Consider the following 16857-nt stretch of genomic DNA (forward strand, 5'->3'; position numbering starts at 1 on the left):
AACAATCAGGCCAAAGACCGATGCTAAAACATGATATCAAAAGTATGACCATTTCAAAACCATACGATACCATATTGATAGTCATTGTCTAATCTTGGGTCTTTGCTCTTGCATCATCGGTTCTTCAACACTTACTGCACCACCACCACCACCACCACCACCACCAACAACAACAACATCGCCTGCCAATATTCGTACTTCATTCTGCATGTTCTTGATCAAAATTGACCTCTCCCTGATTCGACCACCGTATCTATAAAACACAAACGGTATAGGTGCAATCACCACCAATAGTAACCCCAACAATGTCCCAGCCCAATTTGGGCCGAGGTTGGCGTACATCGGTTTGCCGACGAGTGGCATCACCGCGCCCATGACACTCCGTGCGACGGCGTTGGTGGCCAGGGCACTGGCAGCGTATATCCCGTAGCACTGGGCCATGTAGTTCGATGAGTAGATGTTGGACCAGGTATTGCCTATGCCAAAAGGTATCCCCGCCAGGATCGGCCAGACCCAGTGGATCGAAGAAGGAGCACAGGTCCACGCGAACCAGATCTGGCCCACGGGGGTGAGAATGGCGGCGATGCAGAGCACAGAGACCATGGCCTCGGGCGCGACATGTCCGGTCGACGGGTCGGATTTATGGCTGTTGATCATTCTTCGCAGGAGTGGTTCGGAGATGATTGCCAACAAAGTCCCGACCGAGACGCCCGTGAAGGCGGCGCCAGATGGGCCTGGCTTCCAACCGCGGATGTCGGAGAAGATGATGGGGTATGCGACGAAACTGAGGTACAGTATGCCGTAGACGGTCGCGGTGTAGAGATTCCAAAAAATCCTGTGATCGGCGTCAGCTATGAAGTTATTTTGAAAGAGGGGAGGTGTGAAGTGCGGAATGGGTGGACGAACAGAATGGCTTCCGTCATAGAGAGTCTTAGCGGCCGGTTGAGGTTGGTTTTCAAGATCTGCCACGGGGTGGACGTGGTGTCATCGTAACGACTGTGCCAACGGGTGTCGCTGGTGACGCCTCTTTTCTTCGCCGCTTTGGTACGAAGGAGACGGGGCTGATACGACTCCTTGACAAGCAGCATCAGTAAGAGTCCGACGCCGCCAAAGATCATGATGATCCATTCTGTCCAGCGCCAGCCGAGGTATTGGAAGACGAAGCCACCGATGATTGGACCCGTTGCTGGACCATTGAGAGGGCCGAGAGACCAGCAACTGTAGGCGGCTGCCCTGTATTGCGGATGGACAATGTCGTTGACAGCTCCTGGCGAGTTTGACAGCATGGCAGATCCAAAGAGTGCCCTTGGGGGAATTTTAGTGTCCCGACAGAGGAGTATCTCAAGCGAGAATGGACAGGCCGGGGGGCAACGTACGCAAAGAACCGAACGGTCAATATGTCCTTCAACGAATTTGCCAATGCACATGGTAGTGTCAAAAGAGTGAAGCACAACATGCTGCAGAGGAAAATCGGCCGCCGTCCGTATACCTCGCTCATCGGGGCTAGGACTAGACACCCAGCGGCAAGCCCCAAAAGATAAACAGTGACACCGAGAGTGATTCGTTCATCTTGTTGGACGTGGAAAGTCTGCTTCATGCCTGGCATGCCACTGAGAAAGGAGGTTGACGCATAGATGCTGGATATGTCAGCGAGGTAAAGCTGGTGGAACGGTGGAACGTACACAACCCATGTGTTGTAGGAGACAATCGCAATCACCAACGACTTGTAGGCCAGTGTCCAGTTCATCGGGTTAGCAACGTCATCTTTCCCATCCCACGACACCAGATACTCGTCGTCCTCGTCAGCTTCTGGCACAGGGGCCATGGTGGGCGAAAGGTGCGAGTCAGGAAACCTAGGATCTCTCCCTGTATTGTGGTGAAGAGGCGAAGTGGCAGCTCATGATCTTGGATGCCGCTCTTGAACGATCCAGACCCTTTATGCTTTCCGTGTTGGTATATGTTATACCGCCATTGCATTACCATCATCTACCAAAACGAAGAGTATGGTAATCATAATGGCTGCTGGTGGGATATCCGGCGGATCGAGGAACATGGAAATATTCCGTCCTCAACCCATCACGGTAGATAAGGATCATCCGAGCCTTGTACAGGTGAGTGACAGTTTGGTATCCTAGGGCAGTCCCTGCTATTGGTTTTATCCAATGTCGACTGGTGAAGCATCCCTGAGTAGAAGCATTATTTGTCGGCATTTGTTGTAGGAAGCTTGAGGACAACTACGTGACCAGATCACGTGCAGCTTTGATACCTTAAGTCTAGTCTAGATTAGTCATCAGCCAGATGTCACTGACATTTCTTCCTACAACAGCATCAGATCATCCTTTTCACTTCAACACAATCTTCATCCTGGGTTCGCCAAACTTCATCGCCTACACCGCCAAGACGACCTAGGTCTGGTTGGTTGTCCTGGCCAGCCCCCAGGCTGTGCTGCTGGTCTTGTTGGGTATCCAAAAATGTGATCGCTAAAATGCATCTTCTCATTCGTTCGCTGAGCCCTGCAATTTTCTAGGTAAGGCAACCTGACCAGCGTAGCGAGCGTCTTTGTCTACGCCCAACTTCAGCTTTTTGACATGCGCCTCCCAATCTCTGCCTTTTGGGCACTCTTGACATCGCCCACAGACTCGGCTGCCATCAGAGAACCGGGGGGCATGTGCTTGGCTGCGTGCTATTACTTATCCAGAGTTGCGAGTAAAACTACACCTTTGATTCTTCCTCCTCAATCTCTCAGTATCAGCCTGATGTTTCACCATTCGTCTAAAATTTGGTGGTGGAACAGGGCCTCTTACACACCTGATGGCCTCTAAAGCCGATTGAACTTCCAATATGAATCAATTCATCGGCAAATTCACCAGTGCTCTTGTGTCCGGCAGCAGCGAAAACAACATATCGCTTGCAAACTTAAACTTTGAGTTCTCTTTGGTCAAGCTTGAGGCTCCGGCGGAGTTTCAACCCGTTGGCTATTCCTTGTCTATCGGTCGACGACAAACCGCAGAGCTCGGTGCTCAGCATCAATTGGCCCGTGTTCTCGGGGCATTGTTCTGCCAGATTGTCCCACACACTCCCAAGCTGGTCCAAGCCTTTGGGAAAAGAGTCTCCGAAATTATCACCACACCCGGTGCAAACCCAAAGGGTACGTCTGCCGATGGGCCTTTCAAGGAGTCCGTCGGGGCCGATGCGACATCCATCTGGGCATCTGCCACTTCGGGCCCATCAGCACTGGCAGTTTTGCTTCTTGCGTGTATGCTAGCACGTAAATTTGTGGACGCAAAGCATAGTGTGGCAATCTGGGTCGAACTCGTCGGGATTCGACAGCGTGAGGTGCTCTCCGAGGCAAAATCGAGTGGCTTTTCGGTCAACGAGACCGTCCTCGCGGCACAACAGCGTATCTTACGGGAAGATCTCGCTGCCTTTGATGCCAGTATCCGTGCATGGCTCATAACGTCTGATCAGGTGATGATCAAAAAGGTCAAACAACTTCGACTTATACTCGACAATCTGACCACTCTCCCAGTCAGCGCGGGTAAGGATACATACAGCAAGATACTATCTGCTTGGACCGCCGCAATGAATGGCTTTGAGGCTCTTCTCGACGGTAAACCCCAGAATGTGACCGACAGTTCTATGCTGCTAGCTTTGCCGGCTTGGCAGCTTTATCCTAACCTCCTAGTTCTGGCAGACTCGGAGCCAAAGAAGGTCCACTTCAAAGATGATCTGTTCCTGCCATCTGTTGAAATCACAGTTGGCCTGCAATGGAATCAGGACGATCTGGACACGCCTGGCTTTCGCTGGTCCTTGGCTTTATCACATTTGAAGTACTATGGAGAGGCCGTTTCCGTTCTCGTCGATCAAGACAATTTCCGCATCACCATTGAAGAACTAGGGCTGATCGCTTTCGGATCGTTGTTGGCAAGTTGGAACGTGCCCCGGGATCTGACCGAAGATGTTGCTTCCTGGGTCTGCGACATCGGTCCCGCTTTTCGCGACCATAGCAGACAAGAAAAATCAACATATCTGTATTTCGAATGGTTTGGCGTTCTTTTCAAGGCTGCTCATATGCTGATGAATAGTCCACCACAACGGCGTCAGGAGTGTGAGAAGCTCATTTCCTACGGTCGACGAAGAGGGAGAAACTTTCTTGGAGGTTCGGCAGGGTCAGCAGAACAAGAATCCTTGTTCGGGCTCACGAGCCCACACCTTATCCGCGCTTTGCAGTTCCCACCTGGTCAGGAGCGTCAATTGCAGTACCTTCGTTCTGTGGTTCAACGTAACGAAGAGAAGGACAATCTACTCCTCGTCTATCACCATGTTTGCACGTTGTGCTCGGTGACGGTATTGGCCACAGCCTATGCCCATGAGCGATGGTCGACCAAGAGAAGCGAAGACGGGACAAGAAGAAAAGAAAGCGTACATGCACGTTGGATAGTATTGCGTACTCCTGAAGAACTGTCCGACGACGCCCGTCAGAAGCTAATTCATCATCTGAACATACCAGTAACTGAGTCCGAGCAGACATTTTTTCTTGAGGACAGACGCCGAGAAAACGTATCTGTGGGGTCACATCAAGTCGAGGAATATCTCGAGTGGAAAGACCCGCCGACATATTTCGGGACACAAAATCAGAAGGAATCTTGTGCCTCTGCAGAGTCGGGAGGTTACTCCTGTCGATGTTTTGAAAGGGTATCAAAATGCACCAATTCCCGTCGAGGCCCTGACACCAGATCACCAGCAGTCACCTTTCGGCTGTTGTGCACAACATTCCTTCCTGGAGGCTGTGGGGAAGCATCTGCTAGCTGTGGGTTGTTCGCTCGGCGAGAGTGCTCGTCGAGTTGTGACGCCGATGACCAGTACATGAAACTACTGTTCAGAGCATTCTTTGGAAGACTGAGTCCCGAATCGGCTGTCAAGGAATTGAAGAAGGTGGAGTTGAACAAGGAAAGCGTTTGCGAATACTTACAGGAAATTTCCTTGCGAGAAACGGGCGAAACTTCACCCTTGTTAGCACTGCAGCTTCGGCCTGGTAAGCCACTGTAGCACCCAGAAAGGTTTTTGAATTGACCGCTAACACTAATAGCACAGACTGGATTGACGATGTGTGGGAGGATCTACCCTATATGGACTCATTGCACAACGTTGACATTGCGCTTTCAATCCGATGCCAGACATCACTTACCGCAATGTGGCTCATAGCTCAAGTCTGCAAACAATTCCCTTCGGCGAGTTTCCCCATCAAGGTCGCTGAACGACCATTTGACCTGTACGACGATATCATCAGGGCTCACGGCATGCGCGGGCCGTCGTCCCGGTTGCTGAAGACCCTGACCAGACCTGAAGCCCTGGCGGGGATTTGCATGTTGGAACTTGGGGGTGCTTCCGTGTCGACGTCGTACTTGCACCGAGCGTTTGCTGTGTCGGCGGGCAACTCGATATTTGTCGCCGAGTGCTTGCTTTCGGACCCGAGTGAAAGAGTACCCGACCATGCCATCCGACGGATTGTCGGGAACCTGGGCAAGCCCGGGATCTCGATTCTCGTCAGCCCGCGAAACCTCAAGGTGAAAGAAAGAACCGATGACTTTCGGGCCGTTGAACATGCCCAGTACGACACGGTGAGAAGTGATAGTTTTCCCGGCGTGTCTCTCCACCTATCCCTGACGGAATGGTGCATGGCAGTGGCCACTCTGGATCATGTCTACGGCCACATCGACCGAGACATTTTCCTGATCGAGGCTGCCATTTCTGTCCACGACAAGGGGCGGTGGTACGCGGACATTGACATTCTCGACGATGTCTATTCTTTCAATTTGCCTGTGCTCAAGGGCCATTGTCGTTGTGGCAATCCGACCAAAAGTCCACCGCGAGCCTACACCAGCATCGACACATTTGATGAGTTGTTGGATCCTCCGGAGAGCGTGGGCATCGTTCGAGCCCACAAGAATTGGCCCGCCAGGTTGGCTGCGGCTTGTATCGTTCGACAGAGACTCAACACTGATGGTGCATTCTTTTTAAGCTGTAAGGACATTGAATGTTGGACATGTCTTGAACGATTATTCGATGATGGTGATGATGACGACGACGATTGTAATGATGAAACGAAATGTGTCCTACTCGAAGATGATAGTGATGCTGAGTGTGCTAAGGGAAATTGCGACGACAAGGATGGCAAGGATGGCAAGGATGGCAAGGATGGTGATGATGGTAATGATGGTGATGACATGGCCTTGTTCGGCATGACCAAGGAAGACATGGAGTATTATCGATCATTTTCGGAAGAGGATCGAGTCATAATATTTATTGATTAGGTAGATACTTGGATGCCCAATACTGATACTACTCGGTATATAACACGTCGACCTGAAACAAGACTTTTCTAGTTGTCTGTGGTTATTGTTTATTTTGTACCCTTTGGGTAGGTCAGGTATCATCCACTACTGACTGGTGGTATTATACCAACTTCGTCACCTTGATTGATCACCAAATTTAATCCTTGCGCTTGTCCTTGCCCTTTATTGTTACCCGCAACAGTACCGTCCTGATCCTCCTTCAATACATCATGATCCAAATCAATGTCCGCGTCCACGTTGTCCAGGTCCAAATCGACGTAATCCAAATTGACCGTCACCGCCGAACTCGACAGGACCTTTTTCAGTATCCCAGGGTAGGATTTTTCCAAGGTCCGAAAAAGTTCCCTGATGGTGGTGGGGGCCGGTAACTTCAAAGTCTCGAGACCGCCGGTGTAGGTCGAGGCCGAGGCGAAGAGTAAGAGTGTGAATTCTCCCACTCTCCCTTGTTTTTCGCTTTGTTTTTCGGATTCCATTTTTTGAGAGTAAGAAGGGGGTGCCCAGGGTTTGGTGTTCTCCGTGTATTATCGATAATTCCAAATAGGTATTTCTTTTTGTTCTCGTGGGTCGTTGTGTGATTTTGCATCAATGGATTGGTGGTGATGAGTAGTGGTCGATTTCAATTGAGGGTGATGACTGATGAACCTCGTCTTTTCTCTCTTTTTTTCTGGTTTTGGCCTTTTTCACACTATAAAACGTGAGGTGATTCTTCTCCTTTTTTTTGTCTTTTTTTTCTTTGCAAGACAAGTCTAATTCATTTCGAGTTGTCGTCGTCGTCGTCGTCGTCAAATCGTCCCGTATCAAAATATCAATTTCGTTTTCCGACAAGAAAGAAACCTATTGGCTTCGACTTGTCCTCTCGCGCACCCCAATCAAAATGTGCACTTGATGTGTTGATAGACCCCCTGTCGAAGAAGAAAGAATTGATGCCCCCTTTCTTTACCTCGAAGTAAACAAAACAAAACAAAATCTTGTTTCTTCTTGTCGTCTCTGTCGGCTTGGTTTGTAGTAATATTATCTAGGTAGGTATCATTCTGTGCTATCAAGAACAAAATACTCATACGAGTAAGGGAATGAAAAGCGGCGTGAAATAAGAAAGAATGTGGTCCCGAATATACTATACTGTATGTTCCTCGCACGAGCATCCGTACGAGTACTCCGCACAAAGGCTTTCACTTCTACAATATTCATAGACGAAAACAAAAAAGATCTCTGCACAGGTTAAACAGCTTGATGGACTAAATTATTGTCATCTTGATTTCAACACCCTTCAAAAAGGAGTCAAGTAAACGCTGTCGAATAAACCTATTCTCATCAATCCCAATCACAATCAATCTGCTGCTCCTTTGCCCCTCGTCCAAGGAACCACAATCTACTTTTATTTTTTCTTTTTGTTCGTCCACATCTCATATTACCCTTGTCATGGTAGGAGGCGTGTCATCTGTGAGCCTGATTCTCAAGTTTCGACTCATAGCAGCCATGACTTTGTTGTTGTTCCCCAGGTCAAACTAATCTTGAAATGCACACAGCCCCAAAGCCGTACTTAATGCTCCAGTAGTCTCAAACTACCTTGAACCACAACGTTCTCCAAAATAGATCCGGGGGGGATGTCAATCGTGCTGTTTTCTGTTGCAACAATGATGACGGTGCCTGTGAACAATATTAGTATCAATAAGACAAGCCAATAAAACTCGATCAAACTCACCCTTGAGCACAATACCACGACCAAAATTGACATCACCAGTAACAGTCAAATGATCCAATTCGACAATGTTGGGAATGCTGCCAATTCTCTTCTGGAATTGCGCAACCTTCTTGAAGTCACCTCCAAGCTTGATCAAAGGTGCAGGACCGAATCGATTAGGATCCATGACCAATTGACCGTGACTCAAAGTGTAAAGGTTAGACTTGACGAGCATGAGATCAGAGCAAGTCTTGACAGGCAAGAAGCGACGTCGAGGAACGTTGACACCGTGAGCATTCTTGAAGTGCTTGATGGCGGCACCCACTGCGGTCTCGAGTTGAATGATGCTGACATCGGCCTCGCCCTTCTTGTCAGCTGGGATAGACTTCTCGTTGGGAATAATCTCCATTTCAAGCTCGTTGTTTTCCACCACGCGCTTGATGGCTCGGAGGTTCATCCAGATGTTGTTGGTGTTGAAGTACTTGAACTTCTTGATCGACTTGAATTCGTTGACGTATTGCTTGGGAACCTGGGCGATTTCAAGGAGTCTGGCCTTGCCCTCGTAATCAATGATGGTACCACCCTTGACATCAGCCTTGGTCTTATCGGTCAGTTCCATGATGTACTCGGCCTTGGTCTCAACCATGTGCTGCAGGATACGGAGATCCACAACCGCACCCAGGTTGTCAGCGTTGGACAAGAAGATGATTTCAATGCCTCGCTCGAGGAGTTGGTCAAGAATACCGCTGTTGTAGAGCGACTCGAAGACGTCACCATGGCCGGGGGGGTACCAGTCGGACAGTTGAGAGTGGTAGTTCTTTGGTGCCGGGAGGAGAGAGTCCTTGAGCACACGAGGATATCGGGATTGGTTGAAGGTCAGTATGTCAATGTTGTGTCCTTCGTATTTCTTGATGATGGACGCCGTGTCTTCGTCGGTGTTGAAGCTGTTCATCAGAACGAACGGAACATTGACGTCATAGGTGCGGTTGAGGTACTCAATCTGTCGGACCGACAAGTCGAGGAAGGACATGCCGTCTCTGACTTCGATGACTGACTTGGGACCAACACAGCCCATGGATGTGCCGAGACCACCGTTGAGCTTGACGACCGCGAGCTTATTTAGAAAGTCCACGGCGTCGCTATTTGGCAAGTCATCGTAAGCCACCACTTGGTCTGGGTTGGGGGGGTTGATCTTGGCCCAGTCGATCGTGTTTCCCTTGGCTCGATCATTCAGGTATCGTCTGAACAGAGCAAAGAAGTTGTCCATTTCTGCCTCGAATCTCTTCTTTTCTGCCGGGTCCTTGACGGTGTCGGCAAGGTTATTGAGGGCGTTTCGCATCTGGCTGGCGGCCACGTTTGTGGAGGTGTTCTCAAAGGCCTGCATTGCGGGAGATTTGATTAGCGGTGCCGTGGAATTGTGATCATGCGAGGTAGGAGTTGGGTGCAGGTCGAGGAAAGATGTCGGCGCAAGGAGAGGCATGATGGGATGAACAACTGCGTTTTGCACAAAGAAACAAGGGCGCGTAGTGAATGAGGGAGAGGGGTGAAGGGTTCAAGTAGTGAATGTAAATGAGTGTGCGGACTTCATGTCCAAGGGAGGCAGTGAGGAGGGTGACGAGTATGAGACAAGATGTTTAACAAGTGCATTTCATGTACAACTGGACTTGTCGCAGTTGGAAATGAAGGTCGGAACACACACAGCCCACGGTCGTCATTTATCAGTCCACGTCAGTGCAGTGTACATGCAATTGGGTATGTCGATATTTGTTCCGCATTCAGAGGGCATTGGCAATATTGATATAAGAGAGTATAGGAAACACGGTGCTTACCACATGGGATTGTGATTTGCCATGGTGTCTCTGTGCAGGAGCACCACCATTGGAGCCATTGCTGCTCGCAGCTTGAGGACGCAGGTGGGAGGGGATAGCTTTGGAGGCCATGATGTCGATGTCGCAGGCAGGTGAGGATCAGTTCAGGAGCTGTGGTAGATTGGGTGGAGGATTAGAGAGGAGTCTGGAACAGGTCGGAGATGAGTTAGCGACAGATTGGAACCAGATGGTGAAATTGGGAGAGGAGGAGAGGAGGAAGAGGAAATTGAAGCTGGAAAAAAAAGGTGAAATTCGGTGTGCAGTGGCCAAAGCAGATAGTGGGATGTGTGTATGTCGCATGCAAATGCAGTGTCAAGGTAGGGATGATGAAACGAGCAAGTCGTCAACAAATTAGCGAGGCCAACGGTGAAGCAGGAGCCAGAGAGTACGGAGTATGGCGTAGGTGGAAGTGGAAGTTGTTGCCAGCTTTTGCCAATAGCGGGGGCCACATGCAGGTGTTGATGATGTCGTCGTTGCTTGTCAGTTACGTAGCTTCAGGCCTATCTGAGGCCGGGTCGTCAACGGTGGCGCCAATTGCAGTAGGTGTATAGGCTTGGGCAGGGCCGGTTGATGTGGTTGAATTCTCCGAGCTCCGTGCATACAGTAGGGGGCATTATTGGGGCCATTGGGGGCAAGGTACCTAAAGAGAGGAAGAGAGAGAGAGAGAGACGGGCGATCTAAACTTACAATATCCTCAATACAAGTAGGTACAGTACACTATTGATCTGTTAAAATTCTTTTGAACCTGAATATAGGAATGTGTGTGTTACTTTATCGTCGTTTATATCTCTCTACATCCTCCTTCATATTTTGCTGCCCCGATCCTCCAGACTCGTATCTGTTGGGCCTAGTTAAAAAATTCTTCGCTGTCCAACGTCGTATCTCGACTTGTCCACGAATTCCATCGCCGTCTCCAGTGATGATCTGGCCCTTCGTCGCCCACTCTGTCAATCCCCCACCAAAAAAACCTTGGACTTGTGGTGCCCCTCGTTTACTCGTCTCTAAGGGACTTTGGTAGGTAGTCGTACAATACTGTACATACAGAGAGACAGTACTCGCTCAATAAAGATCATTATTTTAATTGCCTCACCCAGCTCCTCGCTTTATTTAATTTCCCTCAACCCATCAATCGGCCCTTTCTTTGTAATGTACTCGCTCGTACTGTACCTTCGTGGCGTTCATTTCCCCCCTCCATAACGGAATATCATCACCCTAGTTCCCTCATCCCTGCATCTCCCCTAAGCTCTCCCAGGTTTAGAGGGACCGCCAGAATTCGCAGCTTTGTCGCCACCGTCGGACAAACTTGCTCCTTTCACATGAAAGCTGTTCCTTCTGTTCAAAGTAACAGATCTTGAGATTTGAATCGCGATGCTACCCAGCACAAATACTCGTTGGACTTGAAGCCACTTGTTGGTAGTAGGTGCACCATGAGGCTTTCAGCCCGAGACAGTTCTCATGTCACTATACAACCTTACAACAACAACTTTTTTCATACTCGTACCCCATCAAACATTTTGGATATGCAACTCGCTAGCCTTGTCTCCAACTACTACCACCACGTAGTTATGCACGTTTCAGAATGAGGGCATCAAGTGGTTCCTCGTCCTCCTCCGCTCTATTGACCGCTTCCAGATCCCGATCAAACATGTTCTAGCAGGAGGCTACGAGCTTCACCGCTCAAAATCGCCCTCTACAATCCTTCACACAATTGCTGCATATAGTCTTGTCTGAGATATTAATTGTCTACTGCTGCACGGAGTACTCCATAAGTATATCTCATTTTTGGTATATCCACAGCTCGCCCTCCACCCGATCTCTGAATAGACTCATAAACATCTGCCAAATAACTATGTGGTATCTCTGCAGCTAAAGGACAACAATAGGTGTTGTTGGACCAGCAAGGCTAGGAGACGCCCCTCCATCCCTGCAAGCTCCTATTTTCCATTAAAACGCCCTTGCTAAAAGTCGTACATGTCCTCACTCTCATCCACCCGTCCTTTGTTTTCAAGAAGCATCATGTTTTCCGCTCACATCGCGACGCCCAAAGAAACTTCGTCGTCCTTCGCGCTTCGAGTCCGGACTGTCTCGTCCACTGGTTGCGGGCCTCAGCGTATCAGTGTTGGTTTCAGCGTTCCCTGTGAAGCTACTGCGAATCGTTACGCTGCCGGTTCCCGCCTTGACCGTCTGCTCCGAACCGCCGCCTTGGTCAGACACAAAGAAGAGCCCTTCACCCAGATCCTTGGACCGGAACGTGTCGTGGTCCTTGACAACAATTTGGAACTGTGTATCGGCACTGCATGACACCTTGAAGTTCTCGTGGTTCGGATCATACTCCACGGTGCCTGAGGATGACTTGACCGCCTTGGTTTTGAACAGATCTTTGGCTCCCCTAGCTCCCAACATCTTCACGTGCACCCGGACATCTGCTCCAGGAGGATAGCCGCTAGCTGACACGATGATGAAATTGGCCGTGCCCGTGTCAGCCCCCTTGGGAGTGTTGGTCACAGTCGAGTGGCTACTCTTGGTGCGACTATGCAGCATGCTGCTGGGAGTGGCAGGCGAAGCTGACCCATCGACCAACGCAGGTGCTCGGGAAGGAGTAGCGTCTGGTGTATTGACCACCGAAGAGCTCACCTCTGACTCGGGCGGAGTGCCGTTGACCACGTGCGATGTGTCGTCCTTGCTGCTGCCTCGACCAATAATTCCGCGTTTGATGAAAGATGCCCCTTTCACGACTCCTCCACCAACTTTGGTGACGCCTTTCACTGGCGCACCGATCACTTTACCAGCCGGTGCAAAAGTGCCGTGGAAGGTCGACGTTCCCTGCCGGCTTCGGGTGACATAGTCTGGCTTGAACAACATTTTAAGTCGGATGGATCCAGATTTGCCGTCCAGGACATATGTCAACTCTTGTGCCTGCAGAGGTTCCAGCACTTTCAAGTCGAGGACCGCCGAGCCTAGCCAGTCGGCTTTGTCGCCAAAATCCCAATCGTATACGTCGACCTTGAACTCGGCACCGGTGCGCGACGGCACGGCTACCTCGAAAAATTCGTTCCAAGCAGGATGCAGGGTCTTCTTCTGTATCTTTGTTTTGAAAACTTCTTTGCCGTTGAGTTTGAATTTGCAATAAGGATCACTGTAGCCGTTACGATCTGCTGATGGTAGATCCGCTGCATCCAGAACATCGACTCTCAGTGTGCCCATATTGTTGATGCTTTCACTGGGGTCGAGCTGCATCTTCACCGGCAAATACTTCAACAGAACCGTCACTTTATTGACACCCGCGGCATTGTTGCCCCGCATAGTCAACTCTGTCGGCGTGTACAGGCACTTCTGCAGTGTGGTGAGTGTCGGACCGGTCAGTGTGGCCACGATGTTGTCCTCATCTTGCTTCCCAGACTTCTCGGTCCTCACCACTGACCGCAACGTGATCCGAGACATGTCGATTTCACGGACCATGGCATCCCCAGTCTCGCCAAAGTGGAAGTCCTTCTGTCGAATCCTTGCAGACGCGTATGCGGGAAATACATGATCGTCCATGAGTACTTCGAGCTGCACATCCGTCACGTCGAAATGGCCTTCTATTAGATTGAATACGATCAAGCCAGATTCTGACATGGATTAGTCCGACCCTGAAACACGTATATCTTGACTTACCATATTTGCTGAGGTCATCGGCAGTAATCTTGACCTTGGGAGCCTGTTTTTTGCTTGATGCAAGCGAGTCCACGAAGGAGGCCCCTGTCGGCGACGCAAGACGCCCGGCCGTGTCTGAGGTCTTCCCGTTCTCGAGGCTGGGGCGCACTGTGTCTACAGAAGCTTTGGTGTCGACGGATGGCTTCGTGGCGTGGGACGCTGTCCCATTCACTCCAGCCTCATTCTCCATGGCAGCCTGAGCTTTGCGTTCCTCTTCGTCCTCCTCAGGATCAAGAACGTTCAATGTCGGATAGAAAGCGCAAGTGTAGTTGATTATGCCCTTCTCGCCGCCAGTCCCGCCAAGACGCAGCCCATCCGAATGTAGTGTCTTGGAGTCGTGTACTTCGTAGCCGCCCTCTTCACTCTCAACGATGTAGTCCGAGGCTGCAATTTGTACCAAACCCAATGAACGATCCTTGCCGAGTTTTTCTTCATCCATGACCTCAATGATCAGGCGCTCTGAAGGAGTGTGCATTGGAACATATACCACCTCATCCCAATCCGGATTGAGATCGTTCTGGAAGGTAACTGTGCGGCCTTTGGGAATGCCTGCCAACATGACCCTAGCATAGGGGTCTGACTTGCCTACAGTCTCGAAGTTCCGAAGATTTCTGGCACTCTGAAGGTGAATCCGCATGACGCCGATGGGTGTAATATAGCCGCCGGACCCAGCTGCACCCTTCAGCGCCACGGGCTTCCAGTCCAGTAGTAGTTTGGCCTTGCCTGATTTCGAACCATGCAAGTTGAACCACTCCTGACCCTTGTCAACAGCCTTCATCATGTCGTCCACCTTGATTTGATAGGTACCAAGGATTGGATCAGTAGCGAGGCCACGGCTGTCCTTGATGACCAAACCAAGCCGGGCCTTCTTCCGATCTGTGATCAGAACTGATTTGGTATTGTCAGAGAAGACAGGGTTGTTGGTATGCTTGAGTGTGTTCGTTTTGTGAACTTCTTTCCCATTGAGGAGAAGGACGGCATATGGGTCGAGGGCCCCGACTATACTCTTGCTACCGTCCAGCTCCTTGGCTTGCTCAATGGTGAGGCGCGCAATACCAGTGTTGGACTCTGGCGGAGGAAGTATCTCACCAGTTGGCAACTTCTCGGATTCAATGACGCGGAAAAAGCGGATATCGGTTGCAAGCACTCCTCGAGATTTTCCATTTGCAAGTACGTCAAGACTCAAACCTTCATGATCAGGAGAAGCTTCGAGTTGATCCAAAGCAAATGTTGCAGTTCCGAGCTGCTTGTCTTTCCGGACATCATTATAATCATAGACTTGCAGAGTGAGCGAGTCAGTGAAGTTTGTGATAATGACATAGAGTGTCTCGTTCCAGCGGGGGTTTGCGTCTTCGTAAATGGTCTTTGTGCGTCCCAGCTCCTTGGAACCATTCAAAGACACAACCACATACGGATCCGGTGTGCCCGAAAACTTATCAGGGTTCTTGAGGCCGTGAGCATTGTAGATGGTAATCGCGACCACGCCGACTGCGAGATCAATGGGGTTGCCCGAGAGCATTTTGGCCACCTCGATTGGGAAAACGTTTGGATCGTACATGATTGGTGCTAGGTTTCCATGGATCTGCTCCTTGATGAAATTCTCCAGACCAGGGATGAAGTTGATATCGAAGCCGAATGTATCTCCGCCAAGAGGCTTGCATACATAGTCGATGGTTGGACGACCCAGAAAACAGATATCAACCCTTTCGATATGGGGAAAAGCGATTTGCAGCTTCATCTTGACACGCATAAGACCAGAAAACTCGAAATCTTCCACGATGACCTTCATGGCTTTACTGACAACGCCTTTGCCGATGCGGATCTCGAGGACCACTTTTGGATTGATCTTGGTCTTGAGCTGGCGAGCTGTCATATCCATCGTGTCGGTTGGGGTGAAACTGAACTTCCAGTCCATCATGACAATATCATCTTCAGACTTCGGATAGGTCTTGACATGTTCCATGCGGGGAGGTTTGGTACCTAGAATAAAAGTCTCCATCCGCATACTGTCCAGGAAAGCGGGAGTGGACGTGCTCAGCACTTGATCAACTGATTGCACGATACCCTTGGCCAGCTGAGGGGCATAGATGGGCCAGAACTTGACGAGGAAGCTGTTCATCCACTCCAGACTTTCGGCGTCGGTCTCCAAACGAGCCTTCCCTAACTCTCTTGTGATGTCGTCTCTGAAATTTCGTCTGACTCGTCTGATCGAAGTTCTGTAGTAAGTCCCGCAGGTTGCCATGATGAGAAAGATCCATCCCAAACCACCACCGAGGGTCGCAACAAGCCATGAGGACAGGCATGCAAAGACAATCACAGCAGCATTGTGGTACCAATCTGGATATCTCAGTTTTCTTGTCAAGCCATGGTGGATGGGAATACATACCGCCATAGAACCTATCATCTAGCTTTGATTCCAAGAGCGTCTGATGATCCAATAGATTGCCTTCCTCTTTATCCTGCTCTGTCTCCCCGGACCCGAACCGTGGCGCCCATCCGAGTTTGGACCAGTCTTCGTGCTGTTCAGGAGGTGCTCCATTTGTAACCGTACCAGCCTTGTCTCCAGCGGCAACTGGTTCGGGAGGAGGAAGGTCATATTGGTCCGGTCCACCATCCTGCAGAAGTTAGCGGGCGTTTCAAAGCTGTCCAGGCGCGATAAGACTCACCAGATCTGTAGCGACCCCGACTCCTTTTGGTGGACGTTTGGTAGGGTTCTGCTGCTACTCGTATGTTAGAAGACTATTCATGATCGTAGCACCCCTTCATCTTACAGATCTAGCTTGCGCGGCTTTCTCTTCTGGGGAAGCATTCGGGTCGAAGTGCAGAGCAGTTGCCCCGGCTTCCTTGCTTTCGGCGACCAGGACCTTTTCAGCGTCTTTGCCAGTTACGGAAGAGTTGGGATCCTGAGCTGCCTCGACGGCGCCCTGGGACTTGAGCTCGTTCTTAAATCCGGAGGCCATGGTGATCTGTGGAGAAGCGTCCACCGAGCCTTGGGCCTGATCTTTACGACATTGACCCCAGGGGAAACTGAAAGAAAAACGAGTGAGGGTGTGCGGGCAAGAAGGAGGAATTGTAGGGACAGAGTTTCCGCGAAAGAAGATATACGGAATAGCTTGGTGTGTAGCTGTTCGAGGCAATTCCCAGAAGTTGGCTTGGTAGGGCCTCTTACAGTAGAAAAGTTGCCAGGCGCAGGCGGCTGGTGATGAAAGCGGAGAAGATTACGCGTGAAGGAAGCCACCGACCCCATCTGCGTTTA

The 16857-nt window shown here is 50.2% G+C and overlaps 5 protein-coding genes across 7 annotated transcripts; 1 reads left to right on the plus strand and 4 right to left on the minus strand.

Annotated features, from left to right (window-relative positions):
* Window positions 1-81: 81 nt before the first annotated feature.
* Window positions 82-2194, minus strand: PV06_04972 (the record flags this gene model as incomplete). 2 transcript variants are annotated; one of them, XM_016405933.1, is made up of 4 exons in its annotated part: window positions 1683-2194; window positions 1377-1637; window positions 907-1305; window positions 82-835 (listed from the first exon to the last, which is right to left on the minus strand). In XM_016405933.1, the coding sequence occupies exons 1-4, from the start codon at window positions 1823-1825 to the stop codon at window positions 82-84; spliced, it is 1557 nt and encodes a 518-aa protein (XP_016264139.1). In that variant the 5' UTR covers window positions 1826-2194. The 2 variants fall into 2 exon arrangements, with proteins under 2 accessions (XP_016264139.1, XP_016264140.1); XM_016405934.1 differs by having other exon boundaries at window positions 907-1637.
* A 532-nt stretch (window positions 2195-2726) lies between these two features.
* Window positions 2727-6314, plus strand: PV06_04973 (uncharacterized protein; the record flags this gene model as incomplete). The annotated part of the gene is made up of 2 exons (XM_016405935.1): window positions 2727-5035; window positions 5095-6314. Exons 1-2 carry the CDS (start codon window positions 2842-2844, stop codon window positions 6312-6314), a joined length of 3414 nt encoding a protein of 1137 aa, XP_016264141.1. The 5' UTR covers window positions 2727-2841.
* A 119-nt stretch (window positions 6315-6433) lies between these two features.
* Window positions 6434-7349, minus strand: PV06_04974 (uncharacterized protein; the record flags this gene model as incomplete). The annotated part of the gene is made up of 1 exon (XM_016405936.1): window positions 6434-7349. The coding sequence occupies exon 1, from the start codon at window positions 6827-6829 to the stop codon at window positions 6434-6436; it is 396 nt and encodes a 131-aa protein (XP_016264142.1). The 5' UTR covers window positions 6830-7349.
* A 234-nt stretch (window positions 7350-7583) lies between these two features.
* Window positions 7584-10640, minus strand: PV06_04975. Of its 2 annotated transcripts, XM_016405938.1 has the most exons (4): window positions 10593-10640; window positions 9867-10050; window positions 8059-9415; window positions 7584-8003 (listed from the first exon to the last, which is right to left on the minus strand). In XM_016405938.1, the coding sequence occupies exons 2-4, from the start codon at window positions 9975-9977 to the stop codon at window positions 7897-7899; spliced, it is 1575 nt and encodes a 524-aa protein (XP_016264144.1). In that variant the 5' UTR covers window positions 9978-10050; window positions 10593-10640; the 3' UTR covers window positions 7584-7896. The 2 variants fall into 2 exon arrangements, with proteins under 2 accessions (XP_016264144.1, XP_016264143.1); XM_016405937.1 differs by having other exon boundaries at window positions 9867-10640.
* A 993-nt stretch (window positions 10641-11633) lies between these two features.
* Window positions 11634-16814, minus strand: PV06_04976 (uncharacterized protein). Its single transcript, XM_016405939.1, has 5 exons — window positions 16373-16814; window positions 16268-16321; window positions 15988-16216; window positions 13563-15938; window positions 11634-13516 (listed from the first exon to the last, which is right to left on the minus strand). The coding sequence occupies exons 1-5, from the start codon at window positions 16559-16561 to the stop codon at window positions 11910-11912; spliced, it is 4455 nt and encodes a 1484-aa protein (XP_016264145.1). The 5' UTR covers window positions 16562-16814; the 3' UTR covers window positions 11634-11909.
* Between the last annotated feature and the right edge of the window lie 43 nt (window positions 16815-16857).

This window comes from Exophiala oligosperma (genome assembly GCF_000835515.1).
Source record: "Exophiala oligosperma strain CBS 72588 unplaced genomic scaffold supercont1.4, whole genome shotgun sequence".
Classification (NCBI taxonomy): Eukaryota; Fungi; Ascomycota; class Eurotiomycetes; order Chaetothyriales; family Herpotrichiellaceae; genus Exophiala; species Exophiala oligosperma.

Excerpts from the sequence above, each read along its gene's own strand:
- PV06_04975 (XM_016405938.1), bottom strand. The coding sequence starts at position 9,977 with ATGGCCTCCAAAGCTATCCCCTCCCACCTGCGTCCTCAAGCTGCGAGC. Across the intron at positions 9,416-9,866 it reads GCAAATCACAATCCCATGTG|GCCTTTGAGAACACCTCCAC; the intron begins GTAAGCACCGTG and ends CCCGCAATGCAG. Across the intron at positions 8,004-8,058 it reads TCGTGGTATTGTGCTCAAGG|GCACCGTCATCATTGTTGCA; the intron begins GTGAGTTTGATC and ends TATTGTTCACAG.
- PV06_04976 (XM_016405939.1), bottom strand. The coding sequence starts at position 16,561 with ATGGCCTCCGGATTTAAGAACGAGCTCAAGTCCCAGGGCGCCGTCGAG. Across the intron at positions 15,939-15,987 it reads AGATGATAGGTTCTATGGCG|ATTGGTACCACAATGCTGCT; the intron begins GTATGTATTCCC and ends TGAGATATCCAG. Across the intron at positions 13,517-13,562 it reads CGATGACCTCAGCAAATATG|AATCTGGCTTGATCGTATTC; the intron begins GTAAGTCAAGAT and ends AATCCATGTCAG.